Source organism: Phoca vitulina, unplaced genomic scaffold, assembly GCF_004348235.1.
Source record: "Phoca vitulina isolate PV1807 unplaced genomic scaffold, GSC_HSeal_1.0 scaffold30, whole genome shotgun sequence".
NCBI lineage: Eukaryota > Metazoa > Chordata > Mammalia > Carnivora > Phocidae > Phoca > Phoca vitulina.
Window position 1 is genome coordinate 17761516 of NW_022589733.1, and position 24563 is coordinate 17786078.

Consider the following 24563-nt stretch of genomic DNA (forward strand, 5'->3'; position numbering starts at 1 on the left):
CTACTATGCCCATTTTACATTTGAGTTTACCGAGGCTTAGAGAAATGAAATGCCTTTCCCTCGGTCATAAAGCTGGTAAATGCATCAAAGGATAGAAATCTGATTACACCTTTCAAAACTTTTTAAATATTTTATTTATTTATTTGACAGAGCACAAGTAGGGAGAGCAGCAGCAGAGGGAGAGGGAGAAGCAGGCCCCCCGCAGAGCAGGGAGCCCGATGCAGGGTTCAAAGGACCCTGGGATCATGACCTGAGCCGAAGGCAGCCACTTAACTGATTGAGCCACCCAGGCGCCCCTACACCTTTCAGTTTTATTTAAGTTATAGACATCTTGTCAGTGAAAATTTTAAGTATTAAACAGCCGTACTAATAGTGACAAATAAAACATGCATCCCACAGAACACAACACCAAGCAGTATAGATATAGTCCAGGTAGGTATAGCACTTAACTTATATTACAGGGGTCCTGGGTCTTCTGTCTTCCTGCTGTGCTGTGCTCAGTGTGGGATTGCATCTGCATTATTATGTTTGCACAATGGCTGCTGTATCTCTGGGCATTGCATCAGCTCATAGGAGGGAGAAAAGCTGAAATGTCTCTTAAATGACTTTCTTAGAAGCCCCATTAGGTGACTTATGCCTCTGTCTGATTGGTTAGAACTGAGTTACTGGTCACCCCTTGCTGCGGTGAATCTAGGAAGGTGAATATTGATGACTTTTTGGATATTTTTATCTTTTAGTTTCTTCAAGTGTACCATCGAAAAATCCTAGTATTGAAAAGTGCGTGACTGCAAAGGTTGAGCATCCTGTGCTGTAGACAATGAGGGAGCTTTTTTAAGTTGGGGGTATTATGGTCAGATTGTGCCTCAGGCATGCTCTGATGGCTGTGTGGTAAATCGGGGATGACAGAATGGAAGCAGGGAGAGGCTGTGTAGGAGAGCTTTGCAGTGATTTTAATAAGAGATCTTAGAAGACTGAACTAAGAAACTGTAGGAAATAAAAGGAGACTTGAAGATTCCAAAAATATTCAGGAGGTCAAAGGGCTAGGACTTGGTGGTTGATAGGCTCTGTGGAGACGGAAGAGTGAAGAGTCAAAGGTGGCTCAGACTTCTGGCAGAAATGAGTGAGTGGTGCCACGAATGGAAACTAAAGGGGAATAAAGAAGAACATTTAAATCAGTTGTCCCTCAGACACAGTGAGTTTGAGGTATCTGGATTTTCTTCATGTGCAGATCTTCATTAATTGGGAAAGGATTAGGTAGATTTGTTATATGTTACAAATATTTTTTCTTGATAATATCCCTTGGACTTTTATTTACTTCCTGTTGTTCAACAGTTTCTCACATTTGTATAATCAATTCTCTTAATACTCTCTTTTATATTTCTGGCTTTCGTGTCCTAATTAGAGGACCTGGCCTGTCTTACACCCAAATTATAGAAGTATATACCTCTGTGGTTTAAATATTGACTTGTACAGGATTTTATTTTGGTGAATAGGATGAGGTAAGGAAAGAGAAGAGCATTTTCAGTTGTTAGAATTACTCCGTTCTTCATTTCCTCCAAGAAACAAACACCGTCAAATTGTAAGTTTTTATTCTAAATCACAATTAAAATACCCTTTTCATGTATTCCAACAGCAGGAGGATGCATTAGCACAACAGGCCTTTGAAGAGGCCCGGAGAAGGACGCGTGAATTTGAAGACAGAGACAGGTCTCATCGGGAGGAAATGGAGGTGAGAGTTTCACAGCTGCTGGCAGTAACTGGTTAGTACTTTCCCCCAACCTCTCAGGCTCTCTTTGTCATGTTTGTGCATAATGTTTTTTATAAATAGTTTCATTTTGTCTTTCATTTGTCAAAAGTTATACTGCGTCTTTGTGTTTATTAAATGTAATTGCTCTAAAGAGACTTAGTCTTAATTTTAAGGTTGTACATGAATTCACTGTTTATTGGTCCTCATAAAAATCATTTACTGTCATGTATATATTCTCTTAATTCGTTGATCCAAATATCTTCCCTCGTTTTTGTCTTGTTTATTTGTAAAAATTACTTTGTTATCGTAGAATACATATTTTTAGAACATTATTAAAACTCTTTGGAAATTATATTACTTTATATTTTTTAATGAATGTTTGTCTTGATTTTGTAACAGTGTAATGTTTGGCCATTTGTGTATTCTCTTTACTAGAGGAAAATTTAATATTTTCAAACTACTCAATGAAATTAACCTAAACCATTTTTCTTTTGACTTTTTATGGTACAGAGATAGAAATCCTCACAGAAGAAATATGTAGCTTAATTACTGTAAGGCTAACACCCTAATAACACTGTCCAGATTAAAAAAAAGTCAAACTTTGACAGCTACCCTGGCAGCCCCCTCCATGTGGGCATCTCATTATGACCTTCTCCCTCCCCTTAAAAGTACTCATTACCTCAGTTTTTATAGTAATCACTTCCTTGTGTCTTTAGTTTTATTACTCATGCTTCCTTCAGTCTTCAACATTGAAGTTTAGTCTTACCCAGTGTTTAAATTTGATAAGACTTTTAATTGACATGGATTTTTTTTCTATATAAAATTGTACCCTGCTTTAAGGAGACTTTAATTATAAGACTAATATTTAAAGTATGTATACATTGTTCAAAACCCCAATTTCTACAAATTGTATACTCTAACAAAACAAAAATAATCAAGATGAGAACTAATGTGTTTGAAAAGAATATTGTTAAATGTTAATAAATGCTTCAAGTTTATAAGCTTAATTATCAACATGAGCGTTTCACACAAGAATAGGAAAAAGCACACATTCATCTTTGATAATCAAAAGAAATGGAATTAAAATATAATTATAGTACGTGAACTAAATAGAATAATTTTCAGGCATTAAAAACAGTTCTGCAGATTGGTTGCATAACATTGTAAATGTACTTAATACTTAAGACTACTGAACTGTGCACTTAGAAATGGTTAAGATGGTAATTTTTATGTTAAGTGTATTTTAACACATTAAAAAATTTTTTTAATCGGTGTTGCAGAAAATTTGTGGGTTTTCCATGCACAAAATTATATGTACACTATTATTTAAATTAACACAAAAGTGTGTGTGTGTGTATGGAGATATTGGTGAAGAGCCCAGACACTAGAGCCAGCCTGCAAGATCTGAATCTGGCTTTGCCACTTACTTTGTCACTTTGAACAAGTTATTTCATCTTTCTGTGGCTCAGTTTCCTCATTGATAAATGAGGCTAATAGCGGCGCCTGGGTGGCTCAGATGGTTAGGTGTCTGCCTTCGGCTGGGGTCATGATCCCAGGGTCCTGGGATCGAGTCCCGCATCGGGCTCCCTGCTAGGCGGGGAGCCTGCTTCTCCCTCTGCCTCTGCCTCTCTCTCTCTCTCTCTCTCTCTCTCTCTCTCTCTCTGACTCTCATGAATAAATAAATAAAACATTTAAAAAAAAATGAGGCTAATAATTGTGCGCATCGCATAAGGTCATTTTAAGGATTAAATAAGCAAATACATATGAAAGCACCTCTTGAGTTTGTGGCTGAGTAGATGTCAGCTGCTATTATTAGTGTTATTGTGTGTGTGTGTGTGTGTGTGTGTGTGTGTGTATTCCTCTATGTGCCAACATATATATTTTAGAATAAATGAAAAAAAGCTACGTAGTGGTTAGTGTATAAAATAGAATTATCTTTTAATGATTGAGATTTCCCTTTGTCAGTGAGTGAATTAATCTACTAGGCTGATAGCAACTGCTGGTGCCCCCAAGAATATAGTACTTTTTAGCTAGGAGAAGAGACAGGAGGGATATTATGCAATGCATTTGTAATTCTTTGAAGCTTTTCAATTCTTGTGATCAGACTTCCCATGACATTTTCTTTCAGAATGCTTGTATCTGTAGTAGTAAGAAGTTTTTAAACTTATAGTGTGCATTTATCTTATACTTCTGAACCTTTTTGCTCATGCTGTTTGTTCCCTGACTGATAATGTACCTTTCCACCCATTTGTTAAAACCCAGCTTAAACATTCGGTCAGTCCCTTCTCCAGCCTGCTTCACTGTTATTAGCCATTCCACTTTGTCGTTTCCAGAGCACTTATTTCTGTTATTGTTCTTACAGAACAGTATGTTGAAACAATTAAAAACATGTCTGTCCTTTATTGTAGATTCCCAGTGAGATGGGGCCCCTGATTTTTTAATCCTCACATTACCCACCACAGTGTTTTGTACATTGTTTAGTTGTCTAATGGAGATTTTCAGAAAACAGTTCTTATCCTGGCTATCTGAAAACTAAAGTTACAGGGTAGACTAGAGGTTAGTTAAAGTAGAATAATACATGTTACTGGTCTCTGGAAAGGTTTTAAATGTTTGTAATTTGTTGGTTTATATTAAGTAATGAACCCCAACTATGTTGTGCTGGATTCTGCATTAGGGACTGGTAAATATATAGATGAAAATGCACAGGGGCACCTGGGTGGCTCAGTCAGTTAAACGTCCAACTCTTGATTTCAGCTCAGGTCATAATCTCAGGGTTGTGGGATAGAGCCCTGAGTAAGGCTCCCTGCTGGGTATGGAGCCTGCTTAAGATTCTCTCTTTCCTTCTCCCTCTGCCACCCCCCCCGCCCCCGGCCGCTTGCTCTCACACTCTCTGTCTCTCTCTCACTCTCTAAAAAAAGAAAGGAAGGAAGAAAGATAGAAAGAAAAAAGAAAACGTATGGTTTCTGTCCTTGAGCAACTGTCAGACTTGAGGGAAGAGAGATACATAAACATGTAATTGGAGACTACTTTAACAGCAGCCACACACAATGGAGGTTCAGAAGGGGAGCAGTGAACAGTGTAGAGGAATGAGCGCTTATGTCTGCCTCTGCCTGGGGAATTCACAGGAAAATACCCTTGCAGGGATTTGAAAGAAGAGTGGGAGTGTTCCCCAAGCTAGGCAAGGCATTCTGGGCAGAAAGAACAGTGTGTGTAAAGGCATGAAGCAGTAAGAGATCTTGTCATTTGTCATGTCTGAGAATGTGGTTGGTCAGTCTTTCTGGGAACAAGCCAACATGGCTTTAAATGAATATAAGAATTGCTTTATAAAAAGTGCTCTTTGGCTACATTACATTTGAAGAATAACTTTGTTAATTAATGGAACGATTACTTAAGAAGTGTTTGTATATGTTTTGCTTTAAATAAAATGGATTAGTTGACACTAAGAGTTGTCTTAAATGCTAACTTGGTTGTTCTTATAAATAATGCTACTTGAAAAACATTCTGGTGTGTGAATTTATATATATACGTGTGTGTTTATATTTGTGTATGAACAAAAGCATAGTCTGTTGATAGAGGTGTTAAATAATTTGTTGCTCAGGTAGATTGTTTTCCAGTCGGTTTTATGTCAGTGATTTGAGAGCATGGACTTTGTAGTCAGGCCTAGTTGAGATTCCTGCTTTATCACCTGCCAGTCTCTCTTAAGCTTATTTTCTCATAGAAATTGTTGTGAGAATTAAAGAGGAAAATGCTTGTAAAAGCACTTAGTATGGTGGTTGGCTGGTGTATGCCTACAGGAAATAATAGCTCTAAAGTACTTCTTTAGCACTAAAAGCTCTACCACAGTGCTGGTTCCAGTTAATTGAATTGTCCTTTTAGTTCTCTGAAGTGTTATCAGGGCACTTTCCCTACATTATGACCTGGAGCATAGAAAAAATGGTTAGATTGTCATCAATGATTTAAGATTCCATAGTCCCTGAGGCAGTAATTTAAAACATCAGCTCTTACAGAGAACTGTCATCTATAAAATTGGGCTGGAATCTGACTCCAGAGCTTGCACTGGCAGTCCCTTAGGGAAGTTTTGGGTATGCATGTCTTTTGGTACTTTGTGCATGTATATTTTGCTTTTCTTTAAAAAAAAAAATCCATAATGGGGAGCCTGGGTGGTGCAATTGGTTAAGTGACCAACTCTTGGTTTTGACTCAGGTCGTGACCTCAGGTTTGTGAGGTTGAGCCCCACTTAAGCCTCCCCGCCCAGTCTGTTTGGGACTCTCTCTCCCTCTGCCCCCCCACCACTGCACTTTCTCTCTCTCAAAATAAATAAATAAACCTTTAAAAATAAATAAATAAATCCACAAGAAATTCCTAATCTTATTTTCTTACAGTTTACCTTCTTTTTCCTAAAAGGGGAGAACACTAGGAAAAATTATTATAGTCCCCTCCCCCGCCATAATTCAGACATCTATATGGGACATTATGCCATATACTCTAACATTCTTACTATAGTTGAGGAACCTGAGACTCCGAGAAAAATTGACTTGCTCTCTTTCAAGTAGTTGGTTAATGGAAAGAAGAGTGAAGACAAACCAGTTTCCTAACCAAAAGGCCTCTACAAATACAGCCTAGCACTGGGAAATGAATTTCCACATCACCCATAAAGATGATTAAGTTGAAAAATAAAACCTGCCAGGAGAGGTTAGAAACCATTTTGCCTGGAAAAGAAAAAGCTGAGGCAAAAAAGAGTAATAATGATTCCAGTGGGTGGTCCTGATGCCTGACTGGAGGTGAGGACCGAGGAGCAGTGGTAACTCGTGGGTGGCAGTAACCCAGTAAATGGTCCTTGGAAGCTTGAGATGCTGGCAACTCAGCGGCTTAGGGATGTCCCACCCCTGTTTGGATAACCTCTGAGGCCTCTGGCCCCACGGTGCTAACCTTGTAGTGGTGCTGCTTGAGCATTTAATACGTGTGTAAGGTTAAGGTTACTAAAGGTTTTGATTTGTGCCCGTGTCTTTGAACCTGAAGTCAGTTCTAAAACTCCCTGAGCATGTGTCTATTTTACCATCTGTAAAATTTAGAAAGTTTTCAATCCATCATTCATGGTAGGGATTTAGCATTTTCTTTCTCTGATTTTCTGGAAAAAGGTATTTTAGTAGTATGATATTTTTCTTTTTTTTTTTTTTAAATCTTTTAATTTTAGGCAGAAAGACAATATGGAGACTCAAACAGGATGTTGGCAAGTACAACCTTTCATTTCCACGTCTACCTTAGTGACTAGGTAGTGTTGAATTCTTTCTAACAAAGAAAAACAAATACCATTTTTTTAATAGAGAGCTTCATTTTCAGTCTCTGCAATAGGCTTATGGCCACACATTGCTTCAATTTTTTTTTATCTTTTTTTTTTAATTTTTTATTGTTATGTTAATCCCCATACATTACATCATTAGTTTTTGATGTAGTGTTCCATGATTCATTGTTTGTGCATAACACCCAGTGCTCCATGCAGAACGTGCCCTCTTTAATACCCATCACCAGGCTAACCCATCCTCCCACCCCCCTCCCCTCTAGAACCCTCAGTTTGTTTTTCAGGTCCATCGTCTCTCATGGTTCGTGTCCCCCTCCTATTTCCCCCCCTTCATTCTTCCCCTCCTGCTATCTTTTTTTTTTTTTCCTAACATATACTGCATTATTTGTTTCAGAGGTACAGATCTGTGATTCAACAGTCTTGCACAATTCACAGCGCTCACCATAGCACATACCCTCCCCAATGTCTATCACCCAGCCACCCCATCCCTCCCACCCACCCCCAACTCCAGCAACCCTCAGTACATTGCTTCAATTAAATACTTAAGTCCATGTCATGAGACCACTTCCAAGGTTTTTGAGATTATCGAGCTGCTACCTTTCAGAGGCGATAGCAGCTTATTGTTAATTTGGCAAGTGAAAAACTAGAGTGAAATGAAGATACATTGTTTATTTTAGTAACCTTGTTGAAATACTGTTAAATCTTTGGTATACAACAAAATGGTCTGCAAAAGCTACATAACACTGTGTATAATATATTTACCCTCTGGGTAGTTTTTAAAAAGGAATACATGCACATATTTGTCTCTCTTTAGTAGGAAATGTAGGAAACTAACTGAAAACTGTGGAGGGGAATCAGGTATCTGGGGGCCACATGGGAGGGTGATTACTTTTCACTGTTTATCTTTTAGACCTTTTGAATTTTGTATCCTGTATATCTATTACCTCTTTAGAAAAGAAATAAAATTTGTTTTTAGTGTTAACACAAAATGATGGAACTAGAAGATTCTAGATTCTAGAACTCACTATCTATCTCTGGCATATGGGTTTTTTCTATAAATGTGAAATCCTTCCTTCATTTGAAATTTTATAGAGAACCCCAATGTATATGGTAGAGAAAAGGGGTACTGCTCTGGGTGGGAATTACTCTGATTTCCTTCTGTAGTGCCTGGGGTGTTTTCATGGAACCCAGTAGCTGACAGAATGTAACGTAAGAACCTTTGATGTAGTAAAATGACCATGAGGTTTGTAATAGATTGCTCTGGTTTTAAATCCTGGCTCTCCTATTTGTTGTCTTGTGACATTAGGAAAGTTACTTATCCTTGTGAGCCTCATCTGTAAAATCAGGGCTAAGGTCCTACCTCCCAGGTTGCTGCCAGCACAGTGTCTGACTCTTAAATGGGCTCACTTCCTCTTTCTATTCACTTTGGCTCACAATGTATCTGGAGTGGCAGTAAAAGCAGGCATATCCTAACTTCAGAATGTGAAAGTCCAGAGATATTTTGCCAAGATATTTTATATTCTGGTATTGGTTGTTTTGTTTGTTTGTTTTTGGTTTGGTTTTTAACAACAGTAAAGGGTTTTGAATTTTTCTGGGTTCTGTTAGAAGTGGAGGTAGTGGTTACCCAGGGGGTGAGTAGTGACGAGGGAGAGGGGAGAGCACAAGGGGAACTTCCCAAGTTTGGGTAGTATTATATTGCTTGATCTGGGTGCTAGTTACCTGGGTGTGTTCATTTAATGGGAAATTCATCAAGTTACATATTTATGATCTGTGCACTATTCTGTATTTTAATAAAAAATTAGACATTAAAAAAGAAAAAATAATCAAATTTCTTCTGTGAAGTGCCTGCCCATTGCTATCTGTTGCCACATAGTAGTAGCCAAGTGTCTTTTTACCTGGGATTCCTTCCCTGATTTGAAAATGTTTGATGCATTACTGATGGCAGTTCTCTTCAGGTCACACATCTGTATAACTATAATTCTAATGCCTTACTTTGGGATTTTGTGAAAAATTGAGGTTAATAAAGGACAGAATGAGTGCTGTGGTCATAAATACATTGGAATGATGCCTGTGTTATTGATAGCAGCTCATGTACACTCCCTATGTCTAGAGACTGTCTTCAGCTTGATTGGCCTCTTCACTTTCTAAAACTATAACGTTGTACTGTTGGCTCTTAATTCAGCTGCATGGTGACAGGGTGCTGAAAGAGATTTTCTCTGTCATTACGCAGAAAATGCTTTCATCTGGTTAGTTTCTTATCTTTAATGTCAGAGAATGGGTAAATAATTACTGCTTATTTTACTATAGGCAGTTTTAACACAATTCAGCAAATCATAGGAGAGTTTTAGGTGGAAACTTTTTGGAAATAAAACAGGCAAAAGGCTTTATGTGGTTTTTGTATTTGTGTTTTGTATGTTTTTGGAGCCTTCGATTCTGTGTGGTCCGAGAAAAAAACAATCGCAGCCACTATTTTAAATTCCCGCAGACTTCAGTTTTCAAATCACTTTAACTGTACCAACACTCATTTTTGTGTAAGGACAAATTAACATAAAAATCTGTCTATACTGGGCCTTCCTAACATGTCTTTTGGGTAAAGGCAATAGATGAGAGTGAAGCGGGACTATGAACTCAGACTAAGAATGAGAACCGGAAGAGGATTGGTGAGGGAGGAAGAGGATACTAGATCTGCCTGCTCCTATACCAAGAAAGAGTGTCTTTTTGGGGCTCCTGGGTGGCTCAGTCGGTTAAGCATCTGCCTTCAGCTCAGGTCATGATCCCAGGCTTCTGGGATCAAGCCCCATGTCAGGCTCCCTGCTCAGCAGGAAAGTCTGCTTCTCCCTCTTCCTGTCCCTCTGCTCCTGTGCTCTCTCGCTCGCTCTCTCAAATAAGTAAAATCTTTTTTTTTTAAAAGTCTTTGCTCTCTATCATAGGAGATGCAAGCTTCATTAAAATTTATTTTGTCCTAACCTTGTTTTAGTTTGTAAAAATTACATCTTATTGACAGGATGCAGGGTTGTTTTGTTTTTTTTTTTTAACATTTCAAATGTTCATACATATATATTGGGACGTGATGAGCAGCTTTGTTGTAATAACGACAGTGTGAGTACTTAACTCTATATGCCAGGCAGTATACACTACAGTATTCGTTTCACATTTGGTTCTTAAAACACTGAGGCTGAACGAGAGTAAGAAACTTGTCTAAGATCACATAGCTAAAGTGGTAGAGCCATCCCAGTCTACATCTGGAAATGTAGATTATTTCCACTATCTCTTTTATTTTGAAATAACACTTTATATGTAAAGTTTTCCTGAAGTTGTATACTTTATAAGAACTATTTTTTTTTACATGCCTGTTAGACCAGCTCTTGCAGTCTCCTTACCTGACAGGTGTTTATGATTGTCTGCTGACCTGGTTTTTACCTTTTTGCATTTGGAGAAAGTACACTCCCTTCTGTCATATTAGGACTTAAAATTTCTACTTTGTGACTCCTCCAGCTTTAGCGGTTGGGACCAGCTAATGATGAAACCTTGGGGAATCACTTAACCTTCTTGGCTTCAGGCTCACAGTTTGTAAGATTAGAGTTGAGCTAAATCTCTGATGGACTTTGCCACTCTAAAAATCTGTAATTCTGTGCTCTGACGTTTAGTCAAGTGTCAGACATGAAGTGTAAGCATAGTGTGTGAAAATAGTATATTATACTCAGTAAGTTGGAGCTATTTTTAAGTATTAGAACATTTTCTCGTAAAGAGTTTTCAGCAATTTGATAATCTTGATACCAAAAGAATGGAAATCAACCAAAAGAAGTTTTATTCATTTTCATTTGGGCATCCCTGCTCTTGGCTACTTCTGCACAGCCCTGACCAGTAGGGAAAACTCAGTGCCAGGTGACTGTTCTTTGTCACTCTATTTTGGGCTCATCTCATGACTGCCTCCTCAAAACTGGATTTGCCATGTTTCTGGACAGTGGTATATTGAAAGAAAGAAAACAGGAGCAACTGGTAGTAAGAGGTCTGTAGTAAAATGTCTAGATGAGGAGCACCTGGGTGGCTCGGTCTGTTGGGCATTTGCCCTTGGCTCAGGTCACGATCCCACGGTCCTAGGATCGAGCTCCACATCTGGGCTCCCTGCTCAGCTGGGAGCCTGCTTCTCCCTCTCCCTCTGCCACTCCCCCTGCTTGTGCTGTCTCGCTCTCTCAAATAAATAAAATCTTTTTTAAAATGTCTAGATTAATTCTTTAAAAATATGTATATTTTAAAGATTGTATTTATTTGTCAGAGAGCACAAGCAGGGGGAGTGGCAGGCAGAGCAGGCAGAGGGAGAGAAGCAGGCTCCCCACTGAGCAAGGAGCCCGATGCGGGACTCGATCCCAGGACCCTGAGATCATGACGTGAGCCGAAGGCAGATGCTTACCGACGAAGCCACCCAGGCGTCCCAAATTCTTTATAAATATTAAAAACAGATTTATATTCTGAACAGGCTTGTGGGTGTCTGCTTTATATTAAACCCCTATTCTGAAATAGCTGTTAATAAGTTAGAATCAAGGGCCCATGTGGATTGACCGAGGAAAAGAAACTAGAAATCATGGACTTTATGCTTTTATAATAATCAGGTTCAGAGAGTTTCTTAGCCACCATCCAGTCTAGCCAATTACTCATAGAATTCCTTCTAAAACATCTTGCTTTCGTTAGAAAGCTCATCCAGTTGTTGAATACCAGTCCTGTGGAAGCTATTTCAGTGAACCTAAGTCTGTTTCTGTTTGTTTCCTTCATGTGACAGTCTGTACATCTTCCCTCCGAACAATAAATTTCCTCCCAGTCTCCCAGCTCTTATTCCTCCCTCTTCTGCTCTCACCCTCTGTTGAAGTCCTTCCCCAGCTCTCTCATTTGTCCTATTTTTGTTTTTCCTTCACACTGTCTTCCATTACATCTTCCTAATTCCTTCTTCACAGTGTAAATAAACTGCAAACACAAGTAAATAACAAGACAACTTTACTCTTCTCTATGCCTTTACCAAAATACATTTTAAACAAATAAACCCATAGCAACTTCGGCACAGCCATGAACAGAAGGGAGAACTCCAGCTGCTGATTACTGCTTATGAAGGCCATCACTCACTTGAAGTTATCCCATTATTATTAAAGTAATTTGAAAATTACTCCTATCCCAAGACAAAAGCTAAAATACCCTTTTGACAAAATATTATTGGTAGGTTAATAGTGTTTTGTTAATATATAATTAGGATTGATTTTTCTCTGTTTCTTCATTGCTCAGCCCCTTTCTAACCTTCATTGACTGAACCCAGATGCTTATATCGCCATCTGTGATTTTGCAGAATTGATCTGTCCTTATACTACATTTAGCATTGATTTTGTATGGAACTTAAAGTGGCTTTTTTGTTTTTGGGTGGGTGGTTGTTTTTGTTTTTGGGGTGGTTTTTTTTTATGAATATGCATTCCATAGCTTTTTCAGTCCATACCATGCAGCATAACTTTAACATGACTAGTAATTGAAAGAAATATGCTAAAATTTAGTTAGTGAGCAGTATGCTAATAAAAATAATTAAAATCTGCTAGAGGAATGTATCAATATTTATGAGTACAGAAGTTAGTGTTGGGTTTTACTTGATTTGTTTCAAAGTGAACAAGGCAGTGTCCTTTTTATCTAAACAACAATAATGCTCTTGAGAAATGACAACATTGCTGGAGCTTCTGACCAAATTTGATCATGCAGTACAAGTATGACTTGTTGAGATGTTTCTTTGAAGGTCAAGAATGCTTTTTCTTTTGTTTTGTTTTGTTTTGTTTTAAGATTGTAGAGACAGCGAGAGAAGGAATACAAGCAGGGGGAGTGGGAGAGGGAGAAGCAGGCTTCCCGCTGAGCAGAGAGCCCAATACAGGGCTCGATCCCAGGACTCTGGGATCATGACCTGAGCCGAAGGCAGACGTTTAACGACTGAGCCACCCAGGCGCCCCAAGAATGCTTTTTCTGTAACAACCGTGTCAGATCTTAAGAACTGAAACCAGAATATTTCGATCTTTGGTTAGATTTGTTTCCGAAAACTGACATAGACAATGAAGAATCACTTGGTGATTATAATACATGATTCCATTTAGCTTAAGATTGCACAGGTGATTTCATGGTGGTCTCAATTACTGGCAGATATATATATCTATTATCAGAGGTGACTACAGACGAGATCCCGATGAAGAATGGTGGTGGCGTGGACTTAGGGTTAGGGGTGGAGGCAGTCAGAAGCGCTCAGATTCAGGACATTGTTAATATAGAGCTGTCAGAGCCCACCATTGAGTGTGAGAGAAAGAGATGTTAGGGTGACTTCAAGCTTTTTTGCCTGAACTACTGGTAAAATGGACTCGCCATTGTCTAACATAGGAAAACCATTGCTAAAAGAGCCAGGATCTGTAAACGATCAGATGCTTGTGTTTGATTCCCATTTATAGTCACTAAAGAAAGCTTATGGAAGAAACACTCATTGGAATTTGTAAAAGAGACTGAGAATTAATGTTGTACGTGGACCAAAGGGGCACTTGTTTAAAGAAAAACTTTATAGTAGCAGAGAGTGTCACACAGAACCTGTTAGTTGTTAGATGTTCTCTATTAAGAAATTTGCCATCGGTAGTTTAACTGGAAATGTTTATTCTAAAGTGAACTTGAAAACCTCAGTGTCTATAATTGTCAAACCTCTTAGTCGTTAATTTTGTCGTAAAAATACTTCTGGTTATGTAAGTGGATCAAGGACTGCAATTTTTTTCCCCAGTTTTTTTTTTTTTTTTTTTAAGGTTTTATCTAAATTTATTTATTAAGAATTGCTCTTGGTTTTTTGGGAGGGTTTTGTTTGTTTTCTAAGAATTGCACTTGTTAAGTAACAAATTTTTGTGTTGTACTCCAGGTCTTTCTTCCCTCCATATTTATGCAATTATGCAATAAAGGTATCTGTAAAGTATAGTCATGTCCATTATTTCTACTTTGGAGAAATAGAACCTGGCCTTTAACTTTTATGTATATAACCAAAAGCAGTTAAAATTCTGTTTATTCTTGGGACACCTGGGTGGCTCAGTCCGTTAAGCGGCTGCCTTCGGCCCGGGTCATGATCCCAGAGTCCTGGGATCGAGTCCCACATCGGGCTCCTTGCTCAGCAGGGAGCCTGCTTCTCCCTCTGTCTCCCTCTGCTTGTGCTCTCTCTGTCAAATAAATAAAATCTTTAAAAAAAATAAATAAATAAAAAATAAAATAAAATAAAGTTCTGTTTATTCTTGCTCTTAGATGGTGGCCTCCCTGAAGTGGTTCTTCTTAGTGGAAGCTCTAAGAGCATCCATTTTTGCTTTTGAGACAATACTTTATCCATAGTAATGATTTTATTACATGAGGTAGAGGTTTTTATTTAAAACTTGTGTGGCAGAGATGGCATACTGTAAGATGAAATTCACTACTACATTTTTCAATCATACCATTAGTACACTGTGTACTTTTGTGTGACTGTAAAATAAACAGCACCTATGTTATAGGTTGCTGACAGGGTTTTAAGATTTTATTTATTTATTTATTTATTAGAGAGAGAGCACACAAGCAGAGGGAGAGGCAGGCAGAGGGAGAGAAGCAGACTCCCCGCTGAGCAAGGAGCCCGATGCGGGACTCGATCCCAGGACCCTGGGATCATGACCTGAGTTGAAGGCAGATACTTAACCTACTGAGCCACCCAGGCGTCCCGCTGACAGGGTTTTAATTAGTTCATCCATGGAAAGTGCTTAGAACAGTGCCCAGCATATAGTTGGTGCTCAATAAATGTCAGGTACTATTAAAAGGGAAATTTTGATTCTAAGGTGAACGGATGATGTGTTTAACCCTGTAGTCCAAGAACTATAAATGTAGATTTGTTGTTCTTTTATGCATAGTACATATTTTGATAATGCTCTTTTGAATATAATGAGATTTTTTTCTTGGTTTTTATGGAAACTTCAGCAAAATATGTAATACCTAATTTAAATTGTTCTTTTTCCTCTTACATATGGAGATAGTGGCTGAAAATTTTTTAGTTGTAAACTGTTTTTTTTTAATGCTACTTTATACTTTATTTATCTAGCACTTTGATTTTCAAAACATGTTTTGACCCCCAATTATGATTTTGTCGTTGCAGGCAAGAAGACAACAAGACCCTAGTCCTGGTTCCAATTTAGGTGGTGGCGATGACCTCAAACTTCGTTAATTAGCAGCACAGCAGATGTGCCCACCCATCTTTACATATACATTGTTTCTAGTTGGCAGAAATAATCATTAAAAGACCAGAAACTGTGATAACTGGAGGTACTGCGGTCTATTTCTCAACCTTAGGCAGTAACAAGACATCACAAACTGCCATGGTTTTGCACTATGATTATATAATACCTGCATTTCTAATTTTGTATGCATGTAGCCAGTAATTTGAATTTTTTTCTATGCAAGCTTACCTTGTTGGCATTATTTTAGTGAGTTGAAACTATCCATTTGTAAAGCTCTTTTTTTCCTCCATTTTAATTTAAAAGATTATGTCATTTAAGAACAAGTCAGGAAATTTAAATTTCTATCAGAGGGTTTTCCCCCTAATCAGTTGTTCTAATTATTTTTGGAATTTTACATGTGTTGGTTACACAGCTTCATTTTAGATAGACACTCGTGGTTATTTGTTTTGTTTCTGTGTTTTTATAGTTTATGGCATTTTAAAACTGCTGATGTGTTTGCATTATTTTAAACAAGCTAAAAACCTGTAGCATAGAGCTGTCTGCCACAGCCTTTTAACACAAAGTTTACAGTTGTTAAAGTTGCAGTATCCTTTTAAATGTTGATAATCAGCTCCTTTTCCTTTTTTCCTTAAACATAAAATGTTTTAATTGGTATTAACTCTAATCTGCCCCAGATCTCTTTTACATTCTGTTCTGTAATCATGAGTTTGTGTGGAGATATTCTCCACAGATGGTAATAATACTCTACTGAAATGCCTAAAGAAGTCGCAGGCTGGCTTCTGTTTTATTCAGGGATTTTATTTTTTTAAGTCAATCAGAAAAGGGATACTGGAGCTTTCTTCATGTATGTAACAGCATATTAAACTGGAGACAGTGATGAATCAGCTACCAAGGTAATATTGTATTAATATCATGTTTAAGATAGCTGCTTTTATGTGTATTTTATAATGCATGCTTTTGTAAAAACAATGCTGGGTGATGAAAAATTAGTCTTAGAGAGAAAATGTTCATCTGTGCAGAGGATACATTTTCTTCATTAATTACTCTGGAAAAAAACTCACAGGTTATATATATGGTATTTTCCAAAAGGACTATTAATAGAACCTTTTGAGATGAATTAGTATGAGAATATTTTTTAAATAGGCTCACTGTCAAATTGGATGCAACTTTTTTTTTTTTTTAATACAAGACTGGAAAAAAGTGCTAAGTCATTTGGCACCTCCTTACAAATATTTTTCGTGTCACATTCATTAAATGTTACTACATTTCTGAATTTTTGCAAAAATGTATTTTATCAAAATAGAATGGCATTATTTTAAAGAGTTTGAAAAACTGACATGGTCAATTCAGAAAAGAAACTGAAGTCTGAATAAGGTCATTGCATTTAAAACACACACACACACACACACACACACATATATATATACTTGACTGATGAGGGAGGTGTGACTTTCATTGTATATAGGTCTTATAATTCACAAACATATCCTGTATCTCAGAATAAAAATATTTGTTATATATTTGAAGTCATGCATGGTAAGGAGTGTGTTTAAATTGTTATAAACAATAATGCATCATAAAAGACCATGCTGATCTTGTGTAACTAAGTACTATGAATGAATTTGGTTGGTATTTAGTGTTGTGCAGCTCACATGTTTACACACTCAGTGCCCTAACTTCCCCTGAGGGAATCGCCTTTTAAGTGGCCCTTAAAGTGGTGTTTTAAGGTTCCTTTATCACAGAGCTCCTTGGTTTTTGACTTCTGCACTTAATTTTTTTAATAACATGATGATGATGGTACATTTTTCTCTATTGCTTCTAGCTAAGGGCTTTCATTCCACCAGTAACTAAGATCAAATGTTATTAAATGTTCATATTGCCATCCTTCTGTAAATACTCGATTTTTCCTGTCATTCAGCTCAGTGCTGCTTCCGTCTGTCTTAATGCTGGCATTAAGATCATGAGCCCTTTTTCTCCAGTAGTGCAGGCTTTGAAAACTTTTATTAAGTTATTGATGCAATTTGATATTTTTCCATAATCTATATTTAAACAAAATTACATCATTGCATCATCTTTTCTAAATTCATCTCCATTAAAACTTGCCTTAAGCTACCAGATTGCTTTTGCCACCATTAGCCATACTGTATGTTTGTATGTTTCATTTACTTTCACAATAAACTTCTCTGTAGTGAAAAAAAGGTCTTGGTTCTTCATTGACATAACCCAACAATTTCTGTTCTGGTGCTCATTATGATATGAAAATTGACTTTTTTGTTTCCAAAATGTTCTTTCATTTTTTTTTTTAACCTTAAAAAAACAACAACAGTGGCATCTAGTGGTCATTTCCGCTGATTCCAAAGAAAACCTTTAATGTAAATATCACAATATCAAACGTACTTAGGACTTGGGCTCCTGGGTGGCACAGTAGGTTGAGCGTCTGACTCTTGGTTTCAGCTCAGGTAGTGATCTCAGGGTTGTGATCAAGCCCTGCGCCAGACCCTGTGCTCAGCACGGAGTGAGCTTGGGATTCTCTCTCCCTCTCCCTCTGCCCCTCCTGCTCATGCTTTCTCTCTCTCTCAAATAAGTAAATAAATCTTAAAAAAAAAAGAAAGAAAACATACTTAGGATTTTCCTTGGCATTTTTCCTATACCAGCTTTTTACTTTAGAAACATGCCTTAAGCTTGATTCATAATGAAAAAATTTACTTAATCACCACCATATTTACTGCAAATAACAAATATAAATGGTGAATTGGCACCATTAAGCAAAATTCCAGAGAATAAGATTCATACTCTGAGGGTTAATTTCACAAGTGGTTTCAGCAATAGCATCATGGTTTTAGTAAGTATATCATTTCTAGAAACAGGTATTTGGATATGCTAGTTTGGGGCTGCTTGGGAAAACAAATACCTTAATTGATTTGGCAATGGGGAGCTTTTTCAAGCTATAAGCCCTTGTATGATTTATCCATTACTGGATAACACAGTGCTCCAAAGCCTAGCAGCCTAAAAAGTAAACATCATCTCACAGTTTCTGTGGGTCAGAAATCTGGAAGAGGCTAAGTTCAGTGGTCTGGTCCAAGGTCTCTCCTGAGGTTAGAGTCAGGTTGTCAGCCCAGGCTACAGTCATCTCAAAGCTTGACTGTGGCTGAAAGATCCCCTTCTAAGCCCACTCGATTGGTCATTGACTGGCCAGTTTTTCAGAGACCATTGGGTGAAAGCCCTTGATTTCTTGCTAGGTTTTGGAATGGAGACCCTGAGCTTCTTGCCATGTGGGTGTCTCCATAGGGCAGCTCACAGCTTGGCAGCTGGCTTTCCCTAGAGCTAGTGATTCAAGATGGAAGCCACAGTCTTTTTAAAAACCTAACCTTGGGGGCGCCTGGGTGGCTCAGTCGGATAAGTGTCTGACTTAGGTTCAGGTCATGATCTCAGGGTGCTGGGATGGAGCACTGCCCCCCACCCCCCGCCCTTGGGCTCCATGCTTAGCAGGGATTGGTCCTTTTCCTCTCCCCCTGCCCGTACTGTCTCTGAAATAAATAAAATCTTTTTTTTTTCTTTTAAGATTTTTTTTTTTTTAAGATTTTATTTATTTATTTGAGAGAGAGAATGAAAGAGAGAGAGCATGAGAGGGGGGAGGGTCAGAGGGAGAAGCAGACTCCCCGCCGAGCAGGGAGCCCGATGCGGGACTCGATCCTGGGACTCCAGGATCATGACCTGAGCTGAAGGCAGTCACTTAACCAACTGAGCCACCCAGGCGCCCCTAAGATTTTTTTTAATTTATTTATCTGACAGACACAGCAAGAGAGGGAACACAAGCAAGGGGAGTGGGAGAGGGAGAAGCAGGCTTCCCGCCAAGCAGGGAGCCCAATGCGGGGCTCAATCCCAGGACCCCGGGATCATGACCTGAGCCGAAGGCAGACGCTTAACGACTGAGCCACCCAAGCGCCCCTGAAATAAATAAAATCTTAAAAAAAACCCTAATCTTGGGGTGCCATATTCTATGTTAGAAGTAAGTCACAGGGTCAGGCCCACACCCAAATGGAGGAGTATTAAGCTTCATCTCTTCAAGGGTGGTGTGTCAAAGGGGTTGTGGACATATTTTTAAAACCACCACAGCACACTGCCACATCTGTGTGTGTGTATTTACAAGACAACATTGGTGTTTTGATCTCCCAATATTTGTCTTTTGCAGGCATATTTCAAGGCATGATTACCCCTAGATAGCATCAGTTTTTTTCTTGCAGCACCACCACATGTACATACATGGCATTTTTTAAAAAGATTTTATTTATTTGAGAGAGAGCGTGAGCTAGTGTGAGCAGTGGAGGGGGAGTGGGCAGAGGGAGAGGGAGAAGCAGACTCCCCACTGAGCAGGGAGCCTGACACGGGGCTCCATCCCAGGACCCTGGCATCATGACCTGAGCCGAAGGCAGATGCCCAACCGACTGAGCCACCCAAGTGCCATATATGGCATTTCAAAAATGTGTCAAGGCCAGAAAATTAAAATTGTAGGGTGGGATCATAGGTGGAAATGGTAGTTTGGCTCTTTTCAATATAGGATGCTTTTAAAACAGTTGCTGTCTTAAGTTAAATCTCAACTTTTGGTTAAAATAATTTAAGCAACTTTGGGGCACCTGGGTGGTTCAGTCGATTGAGCATCCGACTCTTGATTTTGGCTCGGGTCACCATCTCAGAGTCCTGGAATTGAGCCCCACGTTGTGCTCCACACTGAATGTGGAGCCTGCTTGGGATTCTCTCCCTCTCCCTCTGCCCCACCCCACCCCCATAACCCCCTGCCCTGCTTGTGCTCACTCACTGTCAAAAAAAAAAAAAAAAAACTTAAGCAATTTAGGGTCATTATTGGCCTTATTTGGGTTTCAGAAACATTAGGAAATGTGAGGAGATAAGATACAGAGGGAAATTTTTGATTAGAGAAGATAATCTATATCCACGATGTCTCCAGTATGGTAGATACTAACCACATGTGACTATCAAACACTTGAAATGTGGTGAGTACAACCAGGAAACTGATCTTTAAATTTTTTAAATTTTTATTTTTTTATTTGACAAGTATTTATTGTAAGCCAAATATGTGCAGGGCAGTTTTCTAGAGATGAATAAAATGGGCGAAGTTCCTCTCCTAGTGAAGTTTACATCTCCTGGGGAAGATGAACAATTAATAAGTAATTAAGTGGTGAAGTGATAGATGGCTGTGAATTAACTAAAATAGCATCATGGGATAAATAGTGATTAGGTCAAATAAAGGAAGAATTAGGGAAGATGTGACAGGAAGTAACGTTTTTGCTGGGACCTAAACAAGTGAGCCAATCGGAAAGTTCTAAGGGGTTTTAAGCAGAAGGAGAGCTAAAGGCTAAGGCCTTGATGCTTGACCTTGTAGCTGGAACTACTAGATCTGATTTTTTAAATTTTAAATTTAAAAGCTGAGGCAGTACTAAATATTTTTCTCTTAAACAAAACTTTGTTCTGGAAGACTATTTCACTTTAGCCCTTGAAAGTTTAGTGTCTGGGGCGCCTGAGTGGCTCAGTCAGTTAAGCATCTGCCTTCGGCTCAGGTCATGATCCCAGGGTCCCTGCTCAGCAGGGAGTCTGCTTCTCCCTTTCCCTCTGCCTGCTGCTCCCCGGGCTTGTGCGCTCTCTGTCAAATACGCGGATAAAATCTTTTAAAAAAAGAAGGACTGGCTGTTACATAGTACATCTAACCTGGTCTAGGTCGTCAAAAAAGGCTTCCTTAAGGCATTTGAGCTGAAATCTCAAGGATGGAAGGAGACACTACCCCAGCAAAGAGAAGGTGACAAAAGTATTACAGGCAGCCAGGTAAAGGCATGGCAAGTTTGAGATACAGAGCAGTTGAGTAAAACCAAAACATGGAATGGAGAAGGCTGCAGCTGTGGAGAAATATGCAAGGATCAGCAGAGGCCCAAGCAGTGCTGGATGGACTTCTCAGCCATGTTAAAACACTGGGACTGTTCCCATGGGCAAACAGGAAGCCACTGAGGGGTTGTGAGTTTGAGGGTATGGGCGCTTGAAAAAGCTTACTGTGGTTGGAGAGAAGAAGCAGAAAGTCAGTCCCATTGATCATACAATGAACCAGTAGAGAGTTTAAGAATAGCTTAGTGGGCCTGGAGACATTTCAAATCTGAGAAAAAAGTACAGGAGGTATAATTGACGATTTTACCGGTTTTTCTTATCAGGCTGGTTGTGTTGCCTTAAAATTTCATTGACTTGGGGCGCCTGGGTGGCTCAGTTGTTAAGCGTCTGCCTTCGGCTCAGGTCATGATCCCAGGGTCCTGGGATCGAGCACCGCATTAGGCTCCTTGCTCAGCGGGAAGCCTACTTCTCCATCTCCCACTCCCCCTGCTTGTGTTCCCTCTCGCTGTGTCTCTCTCTGTCAAATAAATAAATCTTAAAAAAAAAATTTCATTGACTTGAAGACTTAATCTCTTACTTAACTTTCTACTTGGTTGACTTAGGCGTACAGTCACTGGAACATAGCCAACCATGCAGCGGGGCCAAGAAGACAGTGTAATGAAAAGGGCACTAGCTTTTAAAACTCACAGGAATTTGACACATATGACTTCTTTTACATATCATTGGACCTAGCAAACCACAGGGCTATTCCCGACTTCACCTGAGAACTGCAATCTTACAAAGAGAATATTTGTGCATAGCACCAATGACTATCATAGGCCGCCCTCTCAATTATTAAATATTGTTTTACCCTCCTTTCCTCAAGAAAATAGATCTACCATAGTAGAGAACCTAAAAGTCCCAAGCACTGAGGTAAAATTGTAGGATATGTCATTATCTGCCCTTAACACGGTCAGTTACAATGGTAGAATAGGAACAGGAAAACTGCAGGAAACACTTCCATTCAGAAAAGGGGAGAATAAAGCCACTGTACTAACAATTATGAAATGTCACTGGGGAGAGAGACTGAGGGCTTTCTACCCTGAGAGAGAGGAGTGTCCTTTGTAAGGCTGATTGGGAGGGACTCCCCAATCCATTGTTTTCCACAACTCTTGGGCCCATTCCTGATTTGCTGGATGCAGTTACCCTTCAAATCTGCTTTCAAACTGGCTGTTCTTCTCTTGACAAATGCAACCAATAGTAACCATGGTACTAAGATTTTGTTTTCTAAGCTTTTCACCCACGTGTACATTTCCCGCCTTCTAAGCTATCACATATGACCGTTTTAATAGGATTGGTATCCTTCCAGCCCTCCAATGTCAGTTCCCCCAGCTGTTGTCCTGAGGAACACCATCATCCATTCAGCTACCCGAAGCTGGAAACCTGTGTTTTTATTCTTTAATCTTTTTCTCCCTCATCTTCCGCATTCATTCTATAGATCCTGCCAAAGGATTCCATCAATTCTGTCACTATCAGGTTATTTAAAAATGTTAGTTACACACAAACCATTCACCTGTAGGTCAAAAACCATCTACCTGTAAGTGCTACAAAGCTGTGAGGTATGATCATTTTACAAATGAGGAAACTAAGACACAGAGAAGCTAAGTAACTTGCCCAAGGCACAAAATCATTATATGGCAGAATTAGGATTCAAACTTCCAGTCAACGTGTTTAACCAATGTTAACCTTCAAAATAAGTCTGCCAGTTATTTTACCAGCAAAAATGGGCTTGTTTAGGAATAGAGAATTTTAATCCAGAACAAACAAGATACAGGAAAGCCATAAGTAAACCCCCAGAATAAAGGAGAGGACAGCTCTTATATAGGAAAGGGGAAGTTGGGAAGGCTATTATAAACAAAAAGTCAATTGGAGTAAAATGGGAGCTCAATGTATAGTGGCTTTGGCTGGGCTGTTGCCCACAGAGGAGGAAACCTTTCTTCCACCTGGCTGGTCAGTAAAATAGTACTATCCTATCCTAATAATCCTATCCTAATATGGATTTACAAGGCACATCTGGTCCTGTTGGGTATGCAGTCCACCACCAGGAGTAGGATGTCTGAGCTCCCCCTGCTGGTCTCCTGCTTCCATTCTAAAGTTTCCTTTTTTTTTTTTTTTTTTTAAGATCTTATTTATTTAATTTTAGAGAAGGAGAAAGAGTTCATAGAGAGACGGAGAGGGAGAGAATCTCAAGCAGAGATAGGCAAGGCTTGATCTCATGACCCCAGTATATGACCTGAGCCGAAATCAAGAGTCGGCTGCTCAACCAACTGAGCCACCCAGGTGCCACCCCCCCCAGGGAATTTCTTAGGGGCTTTCCCACCCTTGTTCTTCCTGTTACTTGGATTTTCCAAACTAAAAATCCTTTTCATGTTGTTATCCAGTGTGGCTTTCTCTGTTGTCTTTCCTCTCCCACACCCCCACGTGACCTGCCCCAACCTCTTTGTTCACCAGAAATAAGTCCCTCCAAGTGTTTTTTGAATATAAGAACCAGTCCTAGTCTGGTTGGATTTGAGTTCAATTCAAACATTTTAGATCAACTAAGATTACTCCTCATCAATGTTAGATTTCTTTCCAGGTCTACTCCCATGCTATTTAGGCCAGCTGCCCAACTGACCTATCCTAAACTGATCCCATCCACATATAAGGTAATCTATCCACATCTTTAATGCTTGCCATGCATAGTAAGAAGTAAATATCCACCTTATCCCCACTCCCTGTATTAGGTATTATTGATATTTTTTGGTTTATCTTTCCAGAAAGGTTCTTTTGGTATGGACAATGTTTCTTTTATTTCTGTTTTTACATACTACTATACAGTTTACACCTGGCTTTTTTCTATTAGCACTCCTTCCACATCAGCATACAGGGATATACTTTGCTTTTTAAACGTATTCTATTACATATATCACAGTTTAGTCAGCCACTTCCCTACCGGTGGACATCTCAATGACTCAGTTCTATTGTTTGGCATATGATGCGGCAATGGACATCCTTCCCCGTGTTGTTTTAATGCCAGTAGCAGTGACTTCAAGTTTTGATGGAGCCTCCCAAGTTACATTCCTACCAAACCAGTTCGAAAATTTAGCATGTCATTCTCTCCCCTGCTAAAATCCTTCCTCGGAGGGGAATGTAATGGAAAGAACTTGGATTCTACCACTGAGGACCACAGGCCATTTACATCTCTGGGCCTCGTTTTCTTCACTCATAAAGTGAGGTAGAATCTGACATCTCAGGGTGGTTGTGAGAATCAAGAGTCTGCTTCCATGAAGGCTTAGCTCTAAAAGAGGTCTGGTTCCCTTTTAGTTTTTGAGTGCCCCATGCCATGGGCCAAAAGCTCAGGCAGAACAGGCTAGAG

General features: G+C 39.1%; 1 protein-coding gene across 2 annotated transcripts in view; it reads left to right on the forward strand.

The window, feature by feature from the left end:
* Positions 1–17648, forward strand: part of CBFB (core-binding factor subunit beta) — a 56135-nt gene extending 38487 nt beyond the window's left edge. Inside the window, exons 5-6 of one of the 2 annotated variants that reach the window (XM_032424081.1) lie at positions 1634–1729; positions 15199–17648. In XM_032424081.1, the coding sequence (XP_032279972.1) occupies positions 1634–1729; positions 15199–15267 (165 nt within the window). In that variant the 3' untranslated portion in view covers positions 15268–17648. Of the gene's footprint in view, positions 1–1633; positions 1761–15198 lie in introns of both variants that reach the window. The other variant, XM_032424082.1, reaches the window with a different exon arrangement.
* The last annotated feature ends 6915 nt before the right edge of the window (positions 17649–24563 follow it).